This window comes from Tympanuchus pallidicinctus, unplaced genomic scaffold, assembly GCF_026119805.1.
Source record: "Tympanuchus pallidicinctus isolate F22 unplaced genomic scaffold, pur_lepc_1.0 scaffold33, whole genome shotgun sequence".
Taxonomy (NCBI): Eukaryota; Metazoa; Chordata; class Aves; order Galliformes; family Phasianidae; genus Tympanuchus; species Tympanuchus pallidicinctus.
Genome location: NW_026294751.1, coordinates 454,641 through 478,122, shown reverse-complemented (window position 1 = coordinate 478,122; position 23,482 = coordinate 454,641). Strand labels below are relative to the sequence as shown.

The following is a 23,482-nucleotide window of genomic DNA, read 5'->3' as shown; positions in this document are numbered from 1 at the left end:
TGTGGAGACCGGTGATGGGGAAGATGAAGACCCTTTGGTTGCTGCTGGGATCATGGTGGTCTGGGAAGGAGAGGGGCTGGGCACTGCGGCTGCATAATGCAGGGACACCCTGGGGATGCACCATGCTGGAGGGGACAAGGCAGTGCAGGGCAGCCCAGCACGCAAACCACTGCCCCTCTTCCTCGAGGAGATGCTGCAGGCTGAGATGTGCCCCTTCCCTCTGGTCTGTGGCGGTGCTTACAGACCCCCAAAGGCACCATGGGGAGGACTGCGCCGTGCATCTGCTTGAAGGATGGGCTGGATGCGAGGTGAAGGACAACCAGAGTCTTTATTCAAATAGTCCTTAGGACGGTTGCAGACGTACAGACACACATACATATTTACACTCGTACGCACCTCACAGAGCTTGAACCAATAAATTAAAACAAAAAGAGGGCGGGGGGCATGTTTTCCTTTATCGTTTTTTGTCACGTAAGAAACAGCAGCTCCCCGAGGCGAGGTGGGGGCTGCAAGGAGAAGCCACAGCCACAGCCCTGCCCCGGCAGATGCGATGACAGCAGCTTTGGGCAGGAGGGCACCTCACACCCGGGCTTCGATGCACTCCAGCGTGAGCATCTCGTCCAGCCTGCGGCCCTCAGCATGGGCACAGTGGCTCAGGTGGGCACTTGGGCTCTCAGCACCTCTGGCGCTGGGGGTCTGCGGGCAGGGGGCCGCGCTGCGGGAGCGGGGGGAGCCGCAGTCGTCCGAGGTGAGGTCGGGCACGTCGTCAGACTGGCTGTCCGAGCTCTCCAGGTCGCTCCGTATGCTCTCAGGCTGTGCCAGGGTGATGTCCCAGGTTTTGCTGGCAACGCAGTCCTTTTGCTCACAGCTTTGGTGTTTGCACGTCGGCTCCTGCTCCCCGTCCTCCTCTTCCTCCTCCTCCTCTCCGTCCTCCTCCTCCTCTTCCTCATTCTCTGCCATTTGGGTGTGGACGTGCAGCGAGTCCTCCGTGCTGCTGCCGCTGGCCAGCTGGTAGTGGCTCGGTTTGGCCTCGATGTCCACCTGGATCTCCATGTTATTGCACTCCCTGCACAAAGAAGCACCCCTGTGTGACTTGGCTGCAGGCTGGGGCACCCATGGGCGCCGCAGCGCAGCGCACGAGGTTCGTGCTTCCGCTCCTGTGCCGGCGCAGCACCAACGCAGCCAGCAGCCACCAGGGAGCAGCCTGCTGCACCCCACCACCCACCGCAGCGCAGGCATTTCCAGGATGCCCACGTCACACACCTGTCCTGCGGGTTGTAGGAGCTGATGATGGAACCGGCCATGGCCCGCGTGCTGGCGTTGTCGCTGATGGCCCCCAGGCTGACGGAGTCCTTGGGGAAAATCTCCTTCTGGACGTCTGCCTGCACCTCCAGCCTGCGGGAAGGGAGAGGGCTGCTCAGAAATGCCCCAGGTGGTCCTCAGGGGGCACCAAACGGTCCCTGTGTGCCACGGGGTGGATGAAGGATGTGGCTGCCCCATCCTGGAGGTGTTCAAGGCCAGGCTGGATGGAGACCTGCACAGCCTGAGCTGCTGCGGGCCACCCAGACCATGCAGGGGCTGGAGCAGGATGGTCGTTAAGGTCCCCTCCAACCCAAACCACTCTATGGTTCTATGGACAGCAAAAGCCTCAGTGCTGGCCCAGCTTGGCATAGCAGTGTTCGACACCAATGGCTCCCCTTGTTTCGTTTAATTTTTGGCTCCATTTAGGTAAGCCTATTTTGTTTTCCATGTCAAAGTTGAAACAGTGTTTGTATCCATGACTCATGCAATTCCTGAGAAGAACAGCTTTCCACAGAAGCAGCATGGAGCCGTGGCTCTGTCTTGGCTGCCGTATCAACACATCTCCAATTACCCAGCAGCCAAGCTGAGAAGGAAACCACGGTGTAAAACTGTAGTGCAACCTCCCGACTTGGAAAGCAGAGCCCTACATGAAGCTGCTCGGCCAGCACAGCCCTGGGAACCCCAACCCCTTCTCCTGCCCCATTCACCTGCTGTATTTCCCCTTGCCTCCTGAGAGCACGCCGCCGCTCAGTGTGCCGCCCGACAGTGCTGCAAAGCTGGCTGTCTCACTGTAGTTGCTCTGCATGACGCTGAGCCCATCTGTGGGGCTCCCACTGGTGCTCAGCACGCTGGTCAGCCCCTCGATGCTGCTTTCACCAATGCTGGGGTTCTTCAGGGCTCGCCAGGCGTCGGCCACTGTGGGGGAGGGACAGCGGGGAGTCAGGGAAATTCTTCACTCAGAGGGCAGTGAGGCCCTGGCCCAGGGTGGGTGCCCCATCCCTGGAGGTGCCCAAGGCCACGGATGGGCCCTGGGCAGCCTGAGCTATGGGCAGCCAGCCCACAGCAGGGGTTGGGACTGGATGATATTTAAGGTTCCTTCCAAGCCACGCTACGATTCTAAAATTCTATCTCCTCCTAGTTAAACTGAAGTAAGCTTATGTTCAGATCTGGGAGCTATGCAGGCCCCCCTCTCCTCAACACAACAGGCAATGAGAGGGTCCTGCTTCGCCCTCCCCATCACACTACCTGTGATCGGTCCGTCGTCTTCATCAAACTCGATCTTCACGCCCTTCCCATTGGCAGTGCTGACCCCGCAGCCCCCGCCGCGGCACAGCGAGATGGGCACGACGCCGTAGACGTAAGCCAGCATGATGGGCACCCCGATACCTGCAGAGTGAAGAGGAGCTGAAGGCCGAGCTCTGCTGGGCAGACTCTCTGGGCTGGGACTTCCAGCCCTGCTCACGCTGGAAGGGAACCACGCAGTGCCTGCTTACCAACGCTGACAGCAGCGATGACTGGAGAGGCGATGACAGACAAGGTGACCCCTCCAGTAATGGCCAAATTCCTCTTGTGCTTGGAGGTTTTCTTCCCCTCATACCTGCTGTGGATCTGAGGGAAGGACAGGCACTGGGTGAGAACGCAGACACCGGGAGACGCTATGAGCCCCCACCATGGGGTGTGCCAAGAGGGCTCCTCCTCCCAGCTCAAGGTTTGGGCACAATGTGACATCCAAGGGGATTCAACCGCCGGCCACTGCCTCCTCTCCCCATACAAAGCCCAGGAGATAAGACAGGGCTTAGAAAATGCAACCGAATTCGGGTTCTACAAAGAGACCCACCCTCCCTGTGAGCCCAATTGCTGCTCAGATGCCTGGAGCACACAGAATGCCCCGAGCTTGGATCTCTCTGCTCCCACCGCGTGCTTTGCCACCTTTACCTTTCTCCCGACATAGACAGGGATGCCAATGACCATAGCAGGAATGGCAATGCCAGCAATGAGGGAAATGCCTACAGGAGCGCCGATCAGCGTGCCCAGCTGCCAGAGAATCTTCTTCTTGCGACTCCATGGCTTTTTGCCCCAAAATGTACAGCCAGATGGGCTTAATGGAAGGAAGAAACGACATTAAAACTTGAGCAATCCCTGAGAAACCCTAAGCCAAGTTCCACAGGAACAAACCCAGAGCTTAAGGAGTAGGTGAACAACACAAAAAAGGTTTCTCCCCCATTATGATTAATCTGGCCCTCGAGATGATTATCACACCACCAGGACTGGTGTTCAGTGACACGGCCTTTAAGGTCCCTTCTGACCTCAGCCACGCTGAGTTCAATAACCCAGCACACCACAAAGCTCTCAAATGCCATCGTATCAGGAGGGGCAGAAGAGCCTCCACTCTACCTCAAGGTGGGAAGGAAGCCCAAAACTTTGGGTCAGAAAGAAGAGAGTTTTGCCAACGGATTCTTGGAGAGGCGCGAGGACGGGAAGCAAAGCACCTGAGGTAGTGCAGGTCGGAGATCTCCTTCATGCACAGCCAGCAGAACTCACAGCCGCACACCGCACACGTCATGTGGTTGCAGCTCCCATCGTTCATCTTGATGATGTAGGCACTGCAGCGCGGGCACGGCTTGATGTCGTCTGCTGCGGGGGAAGAGGGCAGGGGGTTGGAGGTGTGTGAGCACGGGGGGTTTCCTTGTTACGCCCGGAGCCCTTGCTTTGGATCACCTTTGCTAGCACAGAGGGTGGGGAGGGTACAACCAGTTGGTTGTGCCCTTGGTTTTTCTTTACTCTGAGAAGGCAACAGCGATGAGACAGCACCCACCAAAGTGATTTGCTTGGATAGAAAGGTCTGGAAGCAACAGCCCTTGTAAAAGCTCTCTCTGGCCTTGATGGGATGTGTTTCAGGGCATGCTTCAGTGCTGGGAACAACTCATTCCTGCTCTGTGCTAGCCAGGACAACAGGGTAGGTCAGAATCATTATTAAATTGCTTCACAAAGGTGATTCATGGGCCAGAAGCAGCAGAGCAACTGGGGCAGCAAGGCATGGAGGCCTCTCCCCTGGCATTTGGGAGCAGCCGTTGGGGCTGGGGCTGCAGAGCCGGGTGCTGTGGTGCCCTGACAGGGTGGGGGTCCTCCACCTCCCCCTTCATTTGGGCACCATCTGGTCAGGTTATGCAATGGCTGTCTGTGCTACGGTGCAGATTGGCAGCCTCCAACCCTTAGCAACACGAGATCCAGCTGCTGAGAGCCTGGCTCACACCTCATTAATCACTGCACCCAAATCAGAAGGAATGGGGTGGGAAAAACCAAAGAATCTCCTGTTCAGTGGCTCAGTTCCTCCTGGCTGGGATCTCCTTTAGAGGGTGAAAAAGCTCAGGAACTGCTTTGCATTCACTGCTTTGTACCGCAGCAACCACACTGTCCCTCATCAGGGCCCTACAACCACAGCACGGGGCTGAGCCACCTCTGGGCAGCCCCACTCTGAGCACAGGAACCAACACGACGTGCACTGCAGTGTGCTGTGTCTGGGGATAGGGAGGAATGGGGAGAAATGGCCTCAGTGCCCACTCCCAGAGTCACCACAGCTATTTTTAACAAGCTCTGTGGACACAGCAGCCCCCACCAGGCAGTGCTGGAGGCTGTGGGTTGGCATGTTTTCTGTGCTTGACATTATGAACACCTCATGGGAGCCTCCCCAAACATGCACAGGCATTAATACTACATTTTCTGCAAAATGGAACTCGCAGCTGTAAGAAGCACCCATTTGTTCAACATCTAGCTCAGTAAGAAGCATTCAAGATCAAAGCAGCCACAAGCATTGCTGGGGCGGATGAGGAGAGCTGAGGAAGAAGGACCCGAGCACGTCACCTCTCCCGTCCCATTTTGCATCCTGATTTCTATAGCAGCCCACCAGATTTGTTCTGGGCAACGCCTCCCAGCTGCACAGCTGGAGACCCTGAGCTGTGCCCCTGAAGTGGAAATGCTGAGTCACGGCCTGAGGCAGTGATGGAGCACCTGGTGGGAAGGCAGGGCCAACCCAGGGCAGCTCAGGTACATGCAGTGCTGCTGAGCGATGAAGGGCCCAGGATGCAGCCCTTCCCAGCCCTCCTTTAAGGGTTGGCAGTGGAGGTGAGGATCTCTTTGGAGATCTCTGCCTCCCTGAGGCCTGCCGAAGGCAAGCAGCTTCTTTCCTTTGTTTCTGTGGCTGCTGCATTTGAGTGAAGTCCTCGCTTGCTGCAGCCCAGGACCTTGCTGCTCTGCTCTCGTTGCTGTGCTTTCCACCACATCCCAGCCCCAGCCCTACCTGCACCTCGCAGCACACACCGACCCCAGCTCCATGAAGCCCTACCTGGCCCGGACTCCTGCCCGTAGCTGAGCCCTGACGTGTGCTTGGTGCGCACGCGGAGCGTCTGGGCGCGCTGCTGCCGGGCCATGTCGCACGTCTGGTTGGGGTGCCATATCTGCTTGCAGTGGTAGCAGAACTCCGTCTGGCAGCCGTCCCGCTCACAGGTCAGCTTGGGGCAGCTGGCGCAGCCGTAGGCAATAACAGCATAGCTGGGGAGGAAGATGTGGAGAGTCAGAGAACAGCAGCAGTGCCCAGCACGGCCCTGCGGCCGTCGGTGCTGCCTGGGCGCTGCGGGGCTCTCACTGCAGGGTGCTGAGCCACCCTGTGCTCTGACACCTTCCTGCTGTCCAGTCCTGTGCCTCGCAGCGCAGGGCCTGAAATTAAGAGCTGCTAATTGGGTTAGTTGGGGCAGCTTCCTTTATACAGACAGTTTGCAATATTGAGTTCTCTCCTTGATAAGCACTGGCAGCTCTCACTGTCGATTTCCCCTGATCGATGCTCACCCTGCCTGCCCTCTCTGCTGATCCAGGCTCTGATGCTCCCTTCTGCAGCTCAGCAGCTGTAGGACAGCCAGGTGTGAGGGTGGGTGCATGGCCGGAGGGGTTAGGAGGGCTGAAGTTGTGCCAGGCACAACGATCCTGCACAGGACTGCACAGACACTAATGATCCTGCTTCTGGATTAAGCCCAAACTGGTGTAAAACCAATAGAATGAGGGCAGGGAGCTGGAGCATCAGCCCCTCCTGACAGCACCGCAGTGTTCCTCAAGGAAGGCTGCACACAGAACACTGCACGGCGCTGACCTCCACCCCATGGGCTGAGGGCTTCCAGCACAGGGTGCCAACCATCCTCAGCATTTTGGTCAGCGGTCAGAGGAGAACAACTCCCATTTAGGGTTTTATATTTAGAGCTCGTACAGCTCAAGTTGTGTTGCCTCTTCTCGGAGGCTGCAGCGTGAGAACCGCCGAATGTGTCATACCACAATGATTCACATCCCGTGGGAGTTGGAGCAACTTCTTCATGCTGGGGTACGAAATAATTGCCAAAGAAACACTGCTGGGCAGAGCGCGGGGTTGGAGGCACGGCGGTGGGTTTGCATCAGCCCGGCCTGGGGGAGGTGGGACGAGGGCGGTGCGGGGCGACGGCCCTGGGCCCTCCTGTGTGACTTTGGGAGGATCCCGCTGAGCATCCTCACTGTGCCACCACCACACAGCACCGCCTGTGAGCAGCCCACAGTGCGTGGAGCAGCTTCACGCTCTGGGTTGACCCCTCGTAAGAGATTTAGGGTTTTTCTACATACTCCCATGAGAAATGAAATCCTCCACGTTTACATTTCGTTCCTGGAACTGAAACAACAAACAGCAAGAACGAGCCCACAAGCCTGAAACCTACACAGCTTTCTCTATGAGAGAAAGGAAGAACGGCTCCAAAGTCAAGGTCAGCGAGAAAGGAGCTCTCACGCAGGATGCGGCAGCGACACATCCACCCCCACCTGACCTCCCTCCGTTACATGGACGCTTTTTGGCTCAGCCCAATGGAGGTGAAAGGGGAAACTGACACCGAGTGCCTTTCTGAGACCCCAGCAGCCAGGGCTGCCCAGACAGCCACGGCCACGCTCTGCTCCTGGGAAGCCTGAGCCCCGCAGCACGCTCAGCCCCATTCACATTGCTCAGCCCACACAGCACAGAGGGCTTAAAGGTTCTGTTGTTCTCCACAGCCGGCTGATTGTAGCAGGGAGGGGTGAAAACGCTGCAAATACAGAAAATTATGTGTGAGTGACGGTGCATCCACTGCCCAGCATTCCCATGGCAACACGCGCGGTGTTGTGTCGGCACTCCTCCTCCTCCTGCACAGCACAGCTCTTCCGTTTACGAAAGACTGCAGTAGGTGTGCAGCACAGGATGCTGCGCCGCGCACCAGGCTGGCAGCTTCCACCGTCCCACAGTGCAGCTCCCAGCAGCAGCATCCTGCCCAGCAGCGCTGTGTGCCACGTTCCTGCTGGGCATGGTGCAGTGCCACCACTATGGAGGGAAAGCCCACAGTAAATAATTCATAGCCCACTCTACATAAGCACAAGGGAAGGCGCTGGGTGGGGAGAACGGATCGAGTGATTAACTCCTCCTGCTGCCGGAGGGCTGATTCCAGCAGCCTTTGTTTGAGTGCAGAGAGCCCACGTCCAAAGCGGTTTGGAGGAGGATGCCCAGCACTGCTCCCCTCACTAAGGGGCTTGCGGGTCGAGCTGCGTGACACCCATCTGCCCCAACCCACAGCCAGGCTGCAGCTGGGCCCCTTCACAGAGATGACAGCACCAGGTTTGCTCCAGCACTGAGAGGGAGGGCAGCCCCTGATGCTCAGCCTGCACGGCCTGCCCTGCCCCGACATCACCAAACACCCAGAGCCTGGGTTTCCTGCAGATGCCAGCACAGCTGCTGGCTGCTCTCTGAAGAAACAGCCCTTGTGTAGTGCTGCTCAGAGGACCTGCAACGGGGGACCTGGGGCAGGTTAACCAGTTTGCATGGGACAGCGAAGACAACGCTGTGATTACATCTTCACAGCCCTCCCACCACGCTTTCCATCCCCCGCTGCCAGGTCAGACTTTCCTTTCATGTTCACACTGCCTGGAGCTGCACCTCTTACGGCATCCTGGCTGAACTTTGCAGCACTTCTCTGAGTTCCCTGAACAAAGGCCTTTTCCGGGCAGCTTTGCCTTAAGCGTAAATAGAAACCCAGCAGAGTTCGTTCAAAGGAAAAGAGAAGAGAAAATGAAAGCAGCGCACTGATAAGTGCAGTCACCCAGGCTGGGCGGGCTGACTTCTGGACAGACAGATATTTTCTCACTTGGGCAACGGATAATGAGTCAACATCACTGCTCTGTGCCATGCAGGCATCCTTGCTGGGAAATAGGGACCGTTTACAGCTCCTCCCTCCCCAGGAAGGTGCAGCGTGCCCCTGTGCACACGCTGCTGCAATACACGCGGAGGGGAAATTCTGTGCTTCCCATTTGTGCAGAAAAAGCAAGCTTTCTTTTATATGAAGGAAATGCTAGCTCAACTAAAGCCCCTTCCAAGTTCCGCTACGAGGTCCCCCCTAGTCTGCATTTCTACAGTTCTCAAGGCCAGATCCTGGTGTGATATATTGGTACCCCAGGCCTATCAGCTCCCCTGCACGGGCCGCTGCCTGCCATGCAAAGAGAGCCTGCAATGAGGGCTTTCCACAGCAATCTGCATGAACAGAAATGTGCGTTAGTGACAGCACAGCACGGGGCCAGAGCTGCCTGGGGAGCCGGCACCCAACCAGGGCAGCAGGTCCCATTGCTGCAGGCTGTGCCGGGCCTCGGGTTGGGAAGGGACGGGGGACCCCCCCCGAGCTGTCGCAGCAGCAGCCCGTATAGGAACAGGGCACCCGTCCCGAGCCGTCCCAGAAGCGGTCCCCCACGGGGCCGCGTCCCCTCCCCGCACTCACCCGCAGTCGGGCGCCGGGCACCAGCGGCAGTCGGGGTCCGCAGCGAGGCAGCGGCGCAGCATGAACTCCTCGTATTTGGCCACGAGGTGCGGGGAGTCGCGGAGCAGCCGGCGGATGTCGGCGGGGTTGAGGCGCTCGCTGCACTCGGGGCAGCAGATGTTGACGCGGGACTCGGTGATCTCGATCCGCAGGTACTGCCGCAGGCAGGCCCCGCACGAGCGGTGCGGACACGACAGCAGGCGCGGCGCGTTCTCGGCCGGCTGCCGCACCAGGCACAGCGGGCACTCCAGCTCCTCTTCGCCGCTCCCCTCCGCCGCCGCCGCCGCCGCCGCCGGAGCCTCCTCGGGGGGCGGCGGCGGAGGGGGCGGCGGAGGGGGCGGTGGGGCCGGGGGAGCGGCGGGAGGCGGCGGCGGGGCGGCTGGCGGCGGATCGGCTTTAGCACGGCGGCGGCCGCCAGCGGCGGAGGCGGCGGCGGCGGAGAAGACGCTCTGGAAGGAGAGGCGGCGGCGGCGGCCGGGCTTCGGGCACTTGGCGGCGGCCGAGTGGATGGAGGAGGAGCGCGGCGATTCGGAGTCCCGCTCGGAGCCCATGGCGACGGGGCGGCGGTTGCCAGGCGACGGTATCGACGAGCCGCGGGCGATCCGGGAGCGCCGGGCGCCGGACACCGCGTCCCGATGGGCGCTGCAACGACAGCGGCACCGGAGCCGTGAGCGCGCCGCGCCCCGCCCCGCCAGGCCCCGCCCCGCCCACCGAGCCGCGTCCCCCCCCGTGGTTCGCCCCGCCCCCCACCCGCCCCGCCAATCACGAGGCGAAGCCGCCGCCGCCATTTTAGTTGCGGGCAGCGCCCTGAGGGGTGCGAGGAGCGCGGGCTGGAGGTGCGGGGTGGCGGTGTGTGCGCTGCTGCCGGCGGTTCTGGAGCCCCGCCGTTACCGGCACCGGCCCGGTGCTCTTCCTGCGCCATCGATGGAGCTCTGGGGTCCGGCTGGAGCTTCCGTGACCGCGGGCTGCCTGGGCGGGCGGTGAGGCCGAGCTGCGGTGCTGAGGGTCCGGACGAAGGATCGCAGCCCGCAGAGCCGCTCCGCGCCTCCCGCCGCCTTGACGGCCGCGCCGGGCTCTGCGTTCCCCAACGCGGGGCTCCTGTGAGCCCGCAGGGACCAACGAATAGCCCAGCTGGGCGCTGCCTGTGGTTGCAGTGGGAGGTGAAGCACGGAGGTCTGCAGCGTGTGTTGAACCGGCACAGAACGGCCGCTTTCCCTGCAGGCTGCCTGCTTCGCACCGGGCGCTCTGCAGTCGTTCTGTGACGAGGCGAGTGCGGCTTCAGCGCTCGCTCGCCGCTTCTCTCAGCAAAGTCCATTTGCGCACAGTTATCACGGTTTGCGCTCCCTCCCTGCCTTTCATTGCTCCTGGCGGCAGAACGAGGCTGAGCGAGCCCAGCCCGCGCTGCTGGAGGCACCTGGGTGCTGTGCTGTGCTGCAAGGCTCAGAGCCTGAGCCTTTCTGTGCAGCAGAGATAACAGTGGCGCTTCTCTTCTTGATAGAAGGATGAATGTAGGCACAGAGGGAATAAATCACCTGCATGAGCGCACACGTGAAGCTTCCTTCCCTCCTACTACCCCGTCAGCTCTCCTCTTTCTTTCTGTGATGTTTTTGTTAGTTCTGTGCCTGCCATACGCCCTCCCTTGTAGTTCTGCCTGCTGCATCCAAGTCATTCCCCAGAGCCTGTCTGTCAGCTCTCCCTCACCTCTGCTACGCTCTGCTGTTCCAGCTGCAATGCATGTGCCTTTGGCCCAGCTGCAAGCTTTGGACCATGCTTGGGATTGGCCTCGGTGTTAAACTCTGCTAAATGGGGATTGAGAACCCTGTTACTAGCAAGCTAATTCAGCAAGAGAGCAAAGCAGTTCTCCAAAAGAGGCCGGTGACATCATAGGGGGGCCTGGAAGCGCTTTGCCCCGAAGCAATGTGAGTTACTGAGCTCCATCCCTGCTGTGCTGCCAACTCCTGTTACCACCTCGTGTGGAGGAATGGCGATGCTGGGATGCTTCTGATGCAGAGCCCTGATGTGTGAAAGGATCCTCTCCCCTTGCACTGGTGGGAAAGGAAGGCTGGAAAAGGAGAGAAGAGGTGTTACATCAGTGTAAATCCAGATGATGTTGAAATCAGCTGTTCCTAGCTGAGATGGGTTGGGTATGAGATGCCTCCAAATGGCTGTCACTACCCATCTGCAGCTGAGATTGTCTTGGTCTGATGATTTCACTTGAAAAATCACACTGCTGACCAAAATAGAGAAACCTGGGCAGGGCCTGTGTGTGGGATGGGGCTCCCAGACAGCACTGACAGCTCAGCCCTGCGTCCACTGCAGCACAAGAGCACACTGTAACTAATTGTGGGAAGGTTTCATCTCTAAAGCTCATGTGAGGCGGGCCTGAATTACCAGTAATGCAGCCACAGAGAGCAAAACCATCTGGAGTCCCTGGGAAAGGCATCAGCTCGTGATGTGCTGACAGGGCAGAAATTATTCCTCACTCACTCATGTGAAGTATTGTGATACAAGTGGGGCTGGGAGGTGGAGGGGGAGATCGGAGGGGCTCGTGCTGACTTTAGCATCGTCCTCTGCCACCCCTGCTCTTGTGCTGTGCAGATCTTTTGCCAGTCCTCACACTGCTGAGAGGATTCAGTGCTTTTAGCATTCTGGTGGATGTGGGCTTCTAACTGCCACGGTCTGGATGTACCAGCTGCCTGAAAACAAGTTCTGTGTGGCTGAGATGCTCCAGTGTGGAGTTTCCACAGCCCTGGCCAGGAGCACGTTCCTCAGCAGGGAGCAGTTTGAAGCCGGTGGTTTGTTTTGATTCAAATTGAGATTTAAATCAAAACACGGCGTGCGGGGCTGGGACAGAGAGCACACGGAAGAAGGCTGCTGGGAGAGGAAATGATGGGAACGGCATCGGACTGGGAGGGAGGTGAGGTTAGCTGTGACCTGGGTGTGGGGAAGCTGGCACAAGCCTGACTGTTTAACTCAGGGACATTTTCAAATATGAACAAACAAACAAAACAAAAAAAAGAGAATTCAAACGCTTCAGAGAACGAAACTCAGCCCCGATAGGCAAATCTGCTCCTGCTTACGCTGGCAGAAAGCTGGAATGCTGCTGCTTCAGTCAGAGCAGAGGATTTGTCACGGGCAGCTTTCACAGCTGCCTGAAATGCTGGATCTCCCAGGGAGGCTCCCAGCAGCACAGGGAACGCTGCGGCTCAGCACCGGTTGCTGCCAATGGGCGCTGCTCTGCCCGGCTGGGGCGACGGGAGCTGATGTGCATGGAGCCCACCTCAGGGGCACAGGGCTGCCTTCCAGGAGCTGCCTCGGCTGCCCGCACCCTGAAAGTCCCTACGGAGGAAAGTGGCTGCTCTGACACAGGCTTCGGGGAGGAAGAACCCTGGTGATGTAATGAAAACTCCCCTCTGTAATTCAGAGAGTGAAAGCAGAGGCTGGCTGCCGAGAAGGGCTTGTGAAACTGCTCTCACACTGGGAGTATTTGCATGGAGGGCAGGGCTGTGCTGTGGCTGGGAATGCTGCCGCTGTGGGGCCCTGGCAGACGAGCACCAGCTTTGGTTTGCTGCTGAGGAAACAGATACTCCCACTTCTACCGTGTCCCCTTCGCCTGCCCCCTCCCCCCTTTCCTGGTTACTCAGATATCTGGGGAATCTCCTCCTGTCACTGGTCTGCAGGACAGACAGAGTTCAATCTGCCCGAAACCTCCTGGTCGTTTTGGCACTGATTGTGAGTCCCTCCCTCAAACGTCCCTGGAAGTACACAGGTTCTCAGGGTTTCTCCCTCTTCCCCCAAACAAACATGCAGTTATTCGTGGGTCACCACTGTGCTTCAGAGCAGATGGAGTTCAGAGGAAATCCAGCTCATGTTGCTGCCCTCCAAAATGGCCACATCTGGGGTGAAGTGGGACAGGAGGGGAGTGGCTTTACACCAGGAGCTCAAACTGCGGAGTTCTTCCTTGTTGCTGAGCAGGAACACTCTGGAATGACTCAGCTCTGGTTTCTGGGCAGGCTGAGACCTTTGGCCCTGCTTTGGTGGCACAGCCAGGGCTCCTGAAGGGTTATAGGTGCAATGAGGTGCACCATGCAGACAACCCTGAGAGGCTCAGAGTCAAGAAAGAGGTGTGAGGGAGTCGGACCATGCAGCACAAGCGGAGTTTTAAGCTCAGTGTTGACCCCATCTTGGCTGCTTGCCCCATTGCTCAGGAGCGTGTGGGCCTCCGGCGTTCCTCCAAGCGTCCCAGCAGAGCAGGATTGGCAGCTGTGGGCTGCGAGAGGTTCTCACCCTGAGAGCTCTGAGATGAGCAGCGAGGGATCCTTTGTATACGTGAGGTAGCAGCTGTGTATCCGAGAGCTGAAGTTCACTGGGGTCATTTTCTGTGCAGCCCTGGGGAACCGCTGGTTTGTAATGACAGTGCACTCTGATCATTTCTCAGATGGAGATGCCATTAGCAGACGTTTATTTCTCTCCAGGGAAGACAACAGTGACTGGGGAGGGCTCTCCCCACTGTGCCAACTCTCTGGACTGATCTCGTTAGTTCGTGTCCTGTTTGCCTCCTGCGGTCCCATGAGACGTGTTCAGGGAACAAAGATGATTCTGCTTGATTCCCTTTTTCTCTGCAGGACTGACAGGGACTGGCATTCTTTTAAATGAAGAGCAAAAGACAGGAGAAGGGAGCCTTGGGCTCAGGAATTCAAGGCTCTTTCCATCGGATTCTGGTTTGCTCTGTGGTTGCATCCCCTCTCCCCTCCATCTCCTCATCCCACTCTGCTCTCCCGTAACACCCACACATACTGCAGACAATCTTCCACTCCCTGCTGTGACTTTCCATGGAAGATGCTGTCATGTGAAATCCCGGGAGGGAGTTGCCACATGGAGCACTGTGAAAGCATCGCACATCTCCTGCAGAGCAGGCTTGCAGATGGAGGAATGCTGTGCTCCCCCTCCTCGAAATCCTGAACGCTTATGAGGAGGGCTGGGGGTTGCGGGGAATCATCTTGTAAGCTTGGGAGCCACCTACGCACATGGCAAGGCTTGTCAGCAGCTGACAAAAGAGGTGGGAGGTGGGGAGATCTGAGGGGGAACAACTTGGGGGTTCAGTGCCCATGTGGCTCAGCATCCTGTCTCCCCAGGTCTCAGCCAGATGGGCCATGGGCCTGGCCCTGCTGCGGATACACGCGTGCCAAAAGGAGACCCCGAGCAAGGACGTAGAGATAAATGCTGTCTGCTTCAGTGATGACGTGAAGGTAGGGAGCATTAAGCAAGTGCTTATAATAGTAATCTGATACGCTTTTCACCTCCACAGAAGCATTTCCTTTTGTTATAAAAGCACAGGCTGTTCTGATTTGCTTATGTATCGGCTGTCCTGCACACTCTCTGTACAGCTTTGGTGATAAAAGTGAGATCACTGCTCTCAATTCACTCTTCCTGGTGACCAGCCGTCCCTAATGACACAGGATTTGTATCTGAGAAGGTTTAGCCAGCAGGGTGCTACCATCAGGAGTGCTGGTTTGATCCCTACGATACAAAGAGGCAGCCATACTCCCTCCTCACCCGAGCTGTTAAGCAGACAATTACGTGTTTGGTGTTGGCATAAACACAGGCAAATTAGTCACTGGAGAAAACCCCCAGTGCCTGTGACAGCTAGCTGTGGTTAAGAGACAGTGGGGGTGACAAACACCTCTGGCAGCCACCTGTCTGACACTCGGGGAGAGCAAGAGACACAGCGAGGCTGGAGCCCAGCGCTGCCTCAGGAGCCTCTGCTTGTGATGACAGCGATGTTTTGGAGAGCTCAGCACCTTGCAGGGTTTGAACAAACCTGGCCACAGCAGGGATAGCAAAGATCGAGGTGAAACCTTCAGGAGGACCATTTGTGGGGAAGTGGGGAAGGGTTCGTTTTGCCCTCAGACAGCAGATGCAGAGAAGTGACATGCTGGCACAGAGCTTGTCTTCTGCAATGAGTGCAGAGTGAGGCACTGGCCTGATTTCCAGGAAAGGAGAACAGTGTGTCACATAGAAAGCATTGAAAAGACCTGAAGCTTCTGCCTCAGCTTTCTGTCTCACTCCTGCAGACACATGGCTGCTCGGGAGTTCAAAAGGCTGAACTGGAGGCTGTCCCCTAGGTGGCACAGGGCAGGAAGCGTGGCTTCTCTCCTGCAGAGCAGTTGTTGGTGCACAGAGGTGGTGTCCCTGTCTCTGCTGGGGATGCCTGCATGGCTCAGCATCTTTTTACAGAGCTGACCTTTGCAGTAGTAGTGTGGGAGCTGGAGCTGGATAGAAGAGCTTGGTGTGAGGCAGTAGCTTTGGTGCCCCAGAAGAGATGCGATGCTGGCCGTCCTTCGGCAGCACCTTAAAACCTCACAGCATCTCTGACATCCTTTCCAGCTTGTGCACCTTGCAGACAGGTAGGGTTGGGCACACTGTGTTTCCTCCACCCAACCCACCCACTTCCTATCTTCTGCAGGCATGACAGCTAGTGAGTTAATCCTGCAGGCCATAAACTAAGCTGTATTAGCAGACACCATCTGTCCTTTTTCATTTGCTGATGCACGACCTATTTTGCTGTGTAGTGGAGCAGGCGCTGCAGTTTCAGGGCTTGCATATTACAGTGTCCATGCTGCCTGGGTATAATCCAGAGCTTTCAGTGACCTGCTAATGGGAGAAGGCCCAGCGAATTGAGTGCCAGGGACCTGCTGTCACAGGCAGGTGGTGGCAGGGGTTTGTCTCTGGGGCTGCTTGGCTTCAAAGGAGTTTTAGCCCTGATGCCACAAAGCACCAGATGACATCTGGGAAGAGAAAAGTTTGTGGGTGACTTCCGATGACAAGAACACAACTGCCGTCAGCAAAAGCAGTCCTTATGTGGAGCCCCTTCAGCAGTGCTCAGAGGCAATGCTCCCAAAGCATTCACCACCTCCAGAAGTGCCACCGTAGAGCTGATTTTCATACTGAAGTCAGATTCGGGGGAACAGGCCCCTTGCTGTACTCCGTACACCAGGCCGTGCCACGCTGGGCTTGGGTAATTCCTTTGCTTTATGGAAGCTGAGCAGTGGCAATCACAACAGGATGAGGAAAGACAGGAAGAGAATTCTTCCCTGGTTTCTCTGTGGAGATCTTATCACATCTTGGAGCAGTCTGATGACCCTTGTCTGGGTGCAGAAGTACAGATGCTATTAAAGGTTACAAAACCACCAGGATCTTTCCAAACCAGTTATTGTACTTAACTCAAGAATTCTCAAAGCAGTTCCAAAGGTTAGCATCTGACTTAATGAAGCCGCATTTCCTTCTGAATTTACCAACTTTTCATTTAAGTCAACACCAGTGGCAGAAATTTTCCCTGAGATGTGAAATGAAGAGTGAGGAAATTTTGTCTCTGTGCCGCTGGGAGTCAAGAAGGGAACTGAGCACAGTGGGGTTTGGTGCTGACATGTATTTGCTGCCCAGCTGCTTGCTGTCGCATACCGGGGTCCCAGAAGCAGGCTGGGAGTTTTCAGCTTCCTGCTTCACCCAGCAGAAGTGGAAGACGGAGGGAAGGAGTTGCTCAGCCTGACCTTGGCACTAGCAGACAATTGCTTTCTGAATCAGCTCAGCTGCACCGTTTGGGATTTCCCAGAAACGCTCAGCTTGCTGGGCAGGGCGGCCCTTTGTGAATCTGGCCGAGCTTTGGATCCCCACAGCTCCCAGCAGCAGTGACTCCTGCTGTCTCCTTCCTGCCTTCCCTGAGCTCTGTACCACAGGCAATTGCGTGGGCTCTGGGTCTGACGTGACAAGAAATAACGACTGCCTTGTGAGATGCCATGACGGCGTCCCTCTGCTCTTCCGCTAGGTGTGATCTTCCTCGTGTGCTGTTGGGATGGTAGCTGGAGTCAGGAACACTTTCCTTGCAGTCTGACAGCTTGCGGAGTAAATCCCTCCAGCAAGATCCCAGGGCTTCTTATTTCTTTCCCAGTATTTTGGGAGGATAATTGGCTCAAGAATTTTCTAGATCTGGGGCAAAAAAATAAACATCCCCCCTCTTCACAGGCCAGAGCCATGGGCCTCTCATGTGCTGTGTGAGGAAGGGGAGCTAGGAAGGGCAGTGCTTCACCAGGACTGGAACGTACCCAGACCTGTGACAGCAGGAGGGAAGAGGAAGAAGCAGCCCGTGCGGTCAGCCCTGGAAGGGGCAGTTCCTGCTGAGAACTGGCTGGGGAATGTTCCCATTTTCATAACCAGCAACAGCTGTGAAAAGGGGAAAGGAGTGATTCTGGTCCCTCCAGCAGCCAGGATGGGGAGAGCAGCGTGGTGCTGCCAGACCTCTGGCCCAGCAGCAAGGAAAATGTGTGTCATTTTCCAGAGGGCTGCACCAACACTGACCAGGTGGGAAATGTATGAGCTCCTGGCTGAAAACTGGCTCAAAGTTCTCTTGTCTCAGATGTGATCGTCTCTCAGCCTGATACTTGGCTGCCAGGCCCCTGCCCTTGGCCTGGCTCAGACTGGAACTGTTCTTCCAACAGTCCTGTGTACCATCCTCTGCTGTGGCCCTGGAGCAGAACAAGATGAGCAGAGGACGGGGAAGCTGCAGCAGTGTAGAGTAAATGCCGAGTCACGGCCTGAGGCAGTGATGGAGCACCTGGTGGGAAGGCAGGGCCAACCCAGGGCAACTGTTGGCAAAAACAGCCCTATTTTCACAAACCAGAGGCATTCTGGCTTTACACAGCCTCCCTTTGCATTTCCCTGCCTCCCGCAGTCAGGCATATTTGGGGAAAAGCCTCTCAGGGCAGTGCTGACTCCTGGGCTTCCTGCTGGGATGCGCAGCTCGGCCGCAGCAGCGTGCAGGGTTCACATAGCTCTGCTTTCTGCCCCAGCTGTTCTGACCTGCTTCCCCTGGCTTCACAACCAGCACCCAGGGGTGCTGCCCAGTCCCAACATGCAGGATCAGTGCTCTCAGCATGGGATGAGCACCAAAACTGCAGCTGGAGAACGTGGCAGTGGACGGGGAGCAGAACCCTGTCTCTGGGCTGTGGACCAGGAACGCCTCTTTCCCGCCTGAGCAGCCAAGGCTTTGAGCCCTGCCAAAGCCCAGTGTTTGCTCCTGCATTTGGCGTGCGAGAGATGGCAACGAAGGCAGACGTGAGGCAGAAAGAGGATTCCTGTGAAGAGGGGAAGCGGGTTTCTCTTGAGTCTCTTTGTGATCTTGTTTGGTTTGGAAATACTGGAAGCGAGAAGAGATGCTGGCAGTACTCAGTGAGGGTGTTTCTGTTGTCCCAGGGGCAGAACTAACGGAGATCTCCTTCAGTCAGAGGAGCCCAGAACTGCTGCCCAGCCATTCACCACCTGGGACGGAGCCAGTGGAAATCCAGCTCCAGGGAGCTGATGCCTTTGAGTGTTTGTGAGGAAGTGCTGCTCACAGTCGTGGAGCCTTGCTATGGGCACCTTGTCTTGCAGCCCTGGTCTTGCCCTGCACTGGGCCTGCTGTATGACAGGAAGCTTTTCTTCTCTTGGTAGCAGCTCAGCCAAGTTCTGGAGCCTGTGGGCTGGGATTTATGTCAGCAGTGCGCTTGGCCACATGAATCCCATTGACTCCGTCCTCATCACCTTCTTTGAAGAAGCAAGCAGAGAGAATGAGCTCATGGAGCAGAACCAAGAGGGGCTGAGACTGACAGGAGTCAGATGACTTCGGCAGCTCCTCCGTGTGCTTCCAGCCTTTCCCAGATAGTTTCAAAAAACAAAAAAAAAGAGGCTGGCAGTAGCTAAAAAAGGAGCGAAGTCCTATGTAAGTAAGTTGGGTAAGAGCGCGCCTAAATTTTCCCCCAGAGATGACAGTGAAGGCCAGGTTTAGTTAGAAATGCTGGTTTAGCTAAAGGGATAATATTTCCATTAAGGAACAGGGAACTATTGATTACTCAAGTAACCTCAGCTATTAAACAAATGGGAGCCTCAGCAGAGGGAAATTCCAGCCTAGGTTTGGGGAGATGACAGAGGGGACCCCAGGGCAGCACTGGGAACGCATTGACCTGCACTCCTGGGTGCACAACTGCCCTGCTGCACTCACAGGCACCGGGGAAGGGTGAAGGCAAACTGGGCAGACGCCTGTGTGTGCCTCTGCCAAAGGAACTGGGAAACATTCTCTGCAGCGGAGTCGTGGCCAAGAGAGACTGGAACAGGAAGGATTAGAATGTCCAGCAGGACCTGGCTCAGCTCCCAGGGCCCTTGTTGGACCCTGGCACAAGGGCAGCTCCCCATGGTGCCCCAGCCCTCTGCAGAGCCTTGCAGGTCCACAGCCCTATTTCTCAGAGGGCGTTTGTTGCGGGCTGGGTGCCAACAGCCAGCAGAGCACAAGTTCCCAGCGCATCACCCATTGCATTCCGGGGAGGTGGAAATATCTGCCCTTCTACCTCCCTCGCAAAGACCACAAGAAGTGCCACAAACAGCCCTCGTGCCGAGCAGTGACAGCCCACAGCAGGGACAAACACCCACGAAATACAGCACAGCTGTGGAAGAGAGATGGCGTGAAGGCACTCAGGGCTCGCTGGGGACACTCAGCTGCTTCAGCTGATGCGCAGATGCCGGGCTGTGTAATGTTCACATGATCATCCCCTCTGCAGCGTAGGCAAGTTATAGGGTGAACAAAAGGAACAGTGGGGAAGGTCAAGGACTTGGAGGGGCGACTGGGGCTTTCTGCTTGTAGGAGGTTCTGGCACTGTTGCCCTGCTACATTTTGAATATCCTTGAAAAAATCAAGATGAAACACAACCTAGAAGCAGCCCGAGCTGTGTGTGCAGTTCCGCATGGCCAGCAGCTGCCTCAGGGACTGGAACTGCAGAAAAGCAGAGTTAACCCTTCCCGAGCTGCAGCCAGCACAGGCAGAGTCCCATTTGGGAGCTCTTGGGGCCTCCCTCCCACCCCAGCTGCTCCGTGCAGCTCTGCAAGCTGGCAGGAGCTGCTGCCAGAGCCTCTCCCCCCTCTGTGCCCACGTCAGAGGCACGCAGCACAGCTGACTGCGCAGCCACCTGGGTGACAGCGCTGCCACCTCTCCTCAGCCTCCCCTCTGCTAAAAGCCGCTGTGGGGGGGCCTCCAGCACAGCACTGCTGCAGAAGTCCCACGCAGCAGCACAAGCTGTTGCTTTTTGCAGAGTTACCACAGTATGGCCAAGCTGGGCCGCTCCCAAGTGCTCCGTATAGAGCCAGCATCTGTGTGCGGGAAGATCACGCGTCTTGCAGCAATAGCCTTCCCTAATTAAGGTATATTTCTGCTACAAGTCTGCTTTCTTAGGTATGCTTGGGCTTTCCTGACTGCTCCATGGCCCCACTGCTCTCCCCAGCTCCTTAAGTGACGTTTTGTGATTCCACAAACGTAGGAAACATGAAACTTTTTCCAACAGAATGGTTGTGACAGAGGCATCGGCTCCTCGTGTTCTTTGATGTTAAAAAAAAAAAAAAAAAGTTTCTTCAGCTCCACCTGAAGTTCTGTTCTGTGCCTCTTCTCTCTCCTCCCCAGTAATGGTTTGTGATACCTGCAGGGCTTGCCAGCAATGGGCTTTAACCCTAGAAGTTTTTTGCTCAGTCGGATACACACTGTGGGTCTCAATGGGCAGAGGAGTGCCCAGCCCGTCCTCTTTGTTGCTGTGAAGTCCATTCACCCCTCTGCCACGGAATCGGAGCTGTTACAGCACCAGCTGTTCCAGCATTAATGAACAAGCCCAGCTTTTGGAGTAGAAGGAGATGAAATTCCCCCTGGGCCAGCTGAATACATGGGTTCCACTAGGATGCTGCAGGACACAGAAGTGACCATCGCTCCTTGTTCTCTCTGCTAACAAATTGGATCCCCTTTTTGCAACCGTTACACTAAAGGACAACATGACATGCAAAATGTTTCAAGGGCTTTGTTTTCTGCCTCCAAGGTCTGCAGATTCGCAGGATTCACATCTGGAGAACTCCCAGCAATAAATCTGTACCAGGCTGCCTTCCCCAGGATGACTGCTTCCTGCACAGGCTGGGTAAGTCTTGTGACGTGTAGCTTAGGATACCCATCCCAAATGCACACTGCTGGGCTCGGCTCCAACGCACAAACTCTGCTTACAGCTTCCTATCAGCTCCATGTAGCCCAGGGAGGCTGGGTCTCCAAACTTGTGCTGAAGGTTTAAAGGTTTGTACTCTTATCCAAAGAGGGAACTCTGGCCCCCTTCTCCAGAGGGACTGGGGCTGCTGCACACTCCTGCAGGTTTAGGTGTGCCCGGCTCTTCCCAGCAGTGAGCGACACGCGCTGACATCCTGGGGCGACGCGTTTGCAGTTTGCATCGGGCATCCAAGCTCTGACCGGGTCCCAAGAGCCCAGCCCTGCTGTGCCAGGTGCTCAGAGCATTGTGCAAAGCCGCCGCTGCCAGGAACACCCCCACATCAGCCCGAAGGCTGCCGAGGCAGGTGCTGAGCCTGCAGCGCTGGTAGAACCGCCCTGCCCAGTTCCCCCGGCTTCTTACCTTGCCCGGAACCCACTCGGTGCAGCTCTCTCCCCTCCGCAGCCTCCCTCGCTCTCCCTTCCCCACGCCGCCTCGCCTCGTGATGTCAGCTCAGCCCTGCCTCCGCACGCCGCCCAGCGCTCCCTGCCAGCCCCGGTTTTGCTGCTTCCCTTCCAACGGTTTCCACAGCAACACGAGGGGAATCCCATCCTCTGCTCCTCCACCTCTCGGGGCCTCGCTTGGTATCGCCCACTGCAGCTCTTGCTAAGGAGCCTGAAGACCGCAGGAAGGATAAAGGAGACGGCAGAGAACGGCAGCAGGCAGAAGCCGGCAGCAGCAGCGTGACCTGGGGGAATCACCGCACCCGGGGGAAGGGAGAGCAGAGCGGAGTTGCAGTCAGGGCGGCGGGCTGAGATGAAGCACGGTCACCTCCACAGCCCTGCGCTCTTCCCACCTTGCCTTGCATTGCCAGTTCTCCGTTCCTCAGTCCCACATGCTTTTTACATTGGGGCTCTACAAATGCGATGCCTCGCTCACCCTCACGCAAGCTCTACCCAAGCCAGGGATTTGTGCTTCTTGTGCACAGCATGCATGCTTTGCGGGGACTTCCTTTGCTCCAGGTGAAGGTCGGAGAGCAGATATTGATCAGAAACTTAAGGTCGACTCCAGAACAGACTGTCAGGAGCCATCAGACTCATTACTGCTAACCACAGATCCGCAGTGAAAGGGTTTTCTGCAGTATCATTCACAGATGGGTTCAGCAGGGAGAAGGCCAGATCCTACATTTCAAGGTCTGCGGCACATCTTCAATGGAAAGAAATGGCCCAAGGCTTTTTGATCCCTTCCCCCCAGCCGAGATGCTGTTTCTTTTCAGAAGTATTGCTGCATTAGAGAACAGGTCACTTCCTCTATCAGTGAGAATTCAGTGTCCTATTTGATGCTAGTTCTTGAGCTATAAATAGGAATTTTCCCCTTTTATAGTTGCTGAATAATTTTCTAAATGAAATATGAACACAGTTTTCAAAGGAGTGCCTGATAAGCAGCTTGCTGGAGAGAAATCATTGAACAGAAGGAATTTACAGCACCTGCAGAGCATCACATGCTATGGAAAACATTCAAGGTCACAGTGATGGAGGCTGGTCACAGAACAGATCCAACTGCAGGGGACAGAGCCTCGCGTGAGCTCCTCACAACAATTCATTTTGTGCTCTGCATTTGGGCAAGCTGGCGATCAGCTGGAAGAAGCCCAGCTCAGAGAGCCAAGAGCTGCCATCCCACACACAGGAGGAGCAGGCAGAACAGGTTCTGAGAACAACAGTAGGCAAGCAGCAAAAGGACAGACTCCCAAACGATGAGGAAGAGCATAATTTAACATCCATCATCAAAAGAAAGAAGGGAAGAACACCACAGATGCAGAAGAAACAAGCTTGCCTTCAAAAGATGGAAAGTGCTGATCAGAAGTACAGAAAGATAATAAAACCATCAGAGCACAGAGAGACTGCATGGCACCCAGTGGTGCCGAAGGGACCAGTCCTTTCTGGAGGAAGCAGGCACAGGCAGCCTGACCCCGTGATGGCTGTGATGTCACACGGCCTGAATCAAAGCCTCAGCTGCAAGCAGCTGCCGCCTGGGACCAAAGGCACTGGAGAAAAAACGACTTCTCATCAGCACCACCTTCCTCTGGGATTCCTGAGAACCCATGGCAGGGCCTGGGATGCTATGGAGGCAGGATAACGGGAGAAATGCCTGCAGACCCTTCATCCCAGCAGATTTTGTCCTGTGCAGTTTGACAGACGCTGGTCAGGAGGGAGGTGAGCAGCAAGGTATGAAAGGCACAAGAGGAAACAGAAGGCAGCATCTGGCTCACAGTTACTGCAAGAGAGGAAATCACGGCAACTCCTCCCC

The 23,482-nt window shown here is 56.6% G+C and overlaps 1 protein-coding gene across 2 annotated transcripts; it reads right to left on the bottom strand.

Annotated features, from left to right (window-relative positions):
• Window positions 1-309: 309 nt before the first annotated feature.
• Window positions 310-21,928, bottom strand: RNF19B (ring finger protein 19B). Of its 2 annotated transcripts, none has more exons than XM_052698880.1 (10): window positions 21,599-21,928; window positions 9,102-9,782; window positions 5,645-5,850; window positions 3,792-3,933; window positions 3,238-3,400; window positions 2,796-2,910; window positions 2,548-2,688; window positions 2,010-2,217; window positions 1,264-1,395; window positions 310-1,066 (listed from the first exon to the last, which is right to left on the bottom strand). In XM_052698880.1, exons 1-10 carry the CDS (start codon window positions 21,784-21,786, stop codon window positions 580-582), a joined length of 2,463 nt encoding a protein of 820 aa, XP_052554840.1. In that variant the 5' UTR covers window positions 21,787-21,928; the 3' UTR covers window positions 310-579. The 2 variants fall into 2 exon arrangements, with proteins under 2 accessions (XP_052554840.1, XP_052554839.1); XM_052698879.1 differs by having other exon boundaries at window positions 3,792-3,936; window positions 21,599-21,927.
• Between the last annotated feature and the right edge of the window lie 1,554 nt (window positions 21,929-23,482).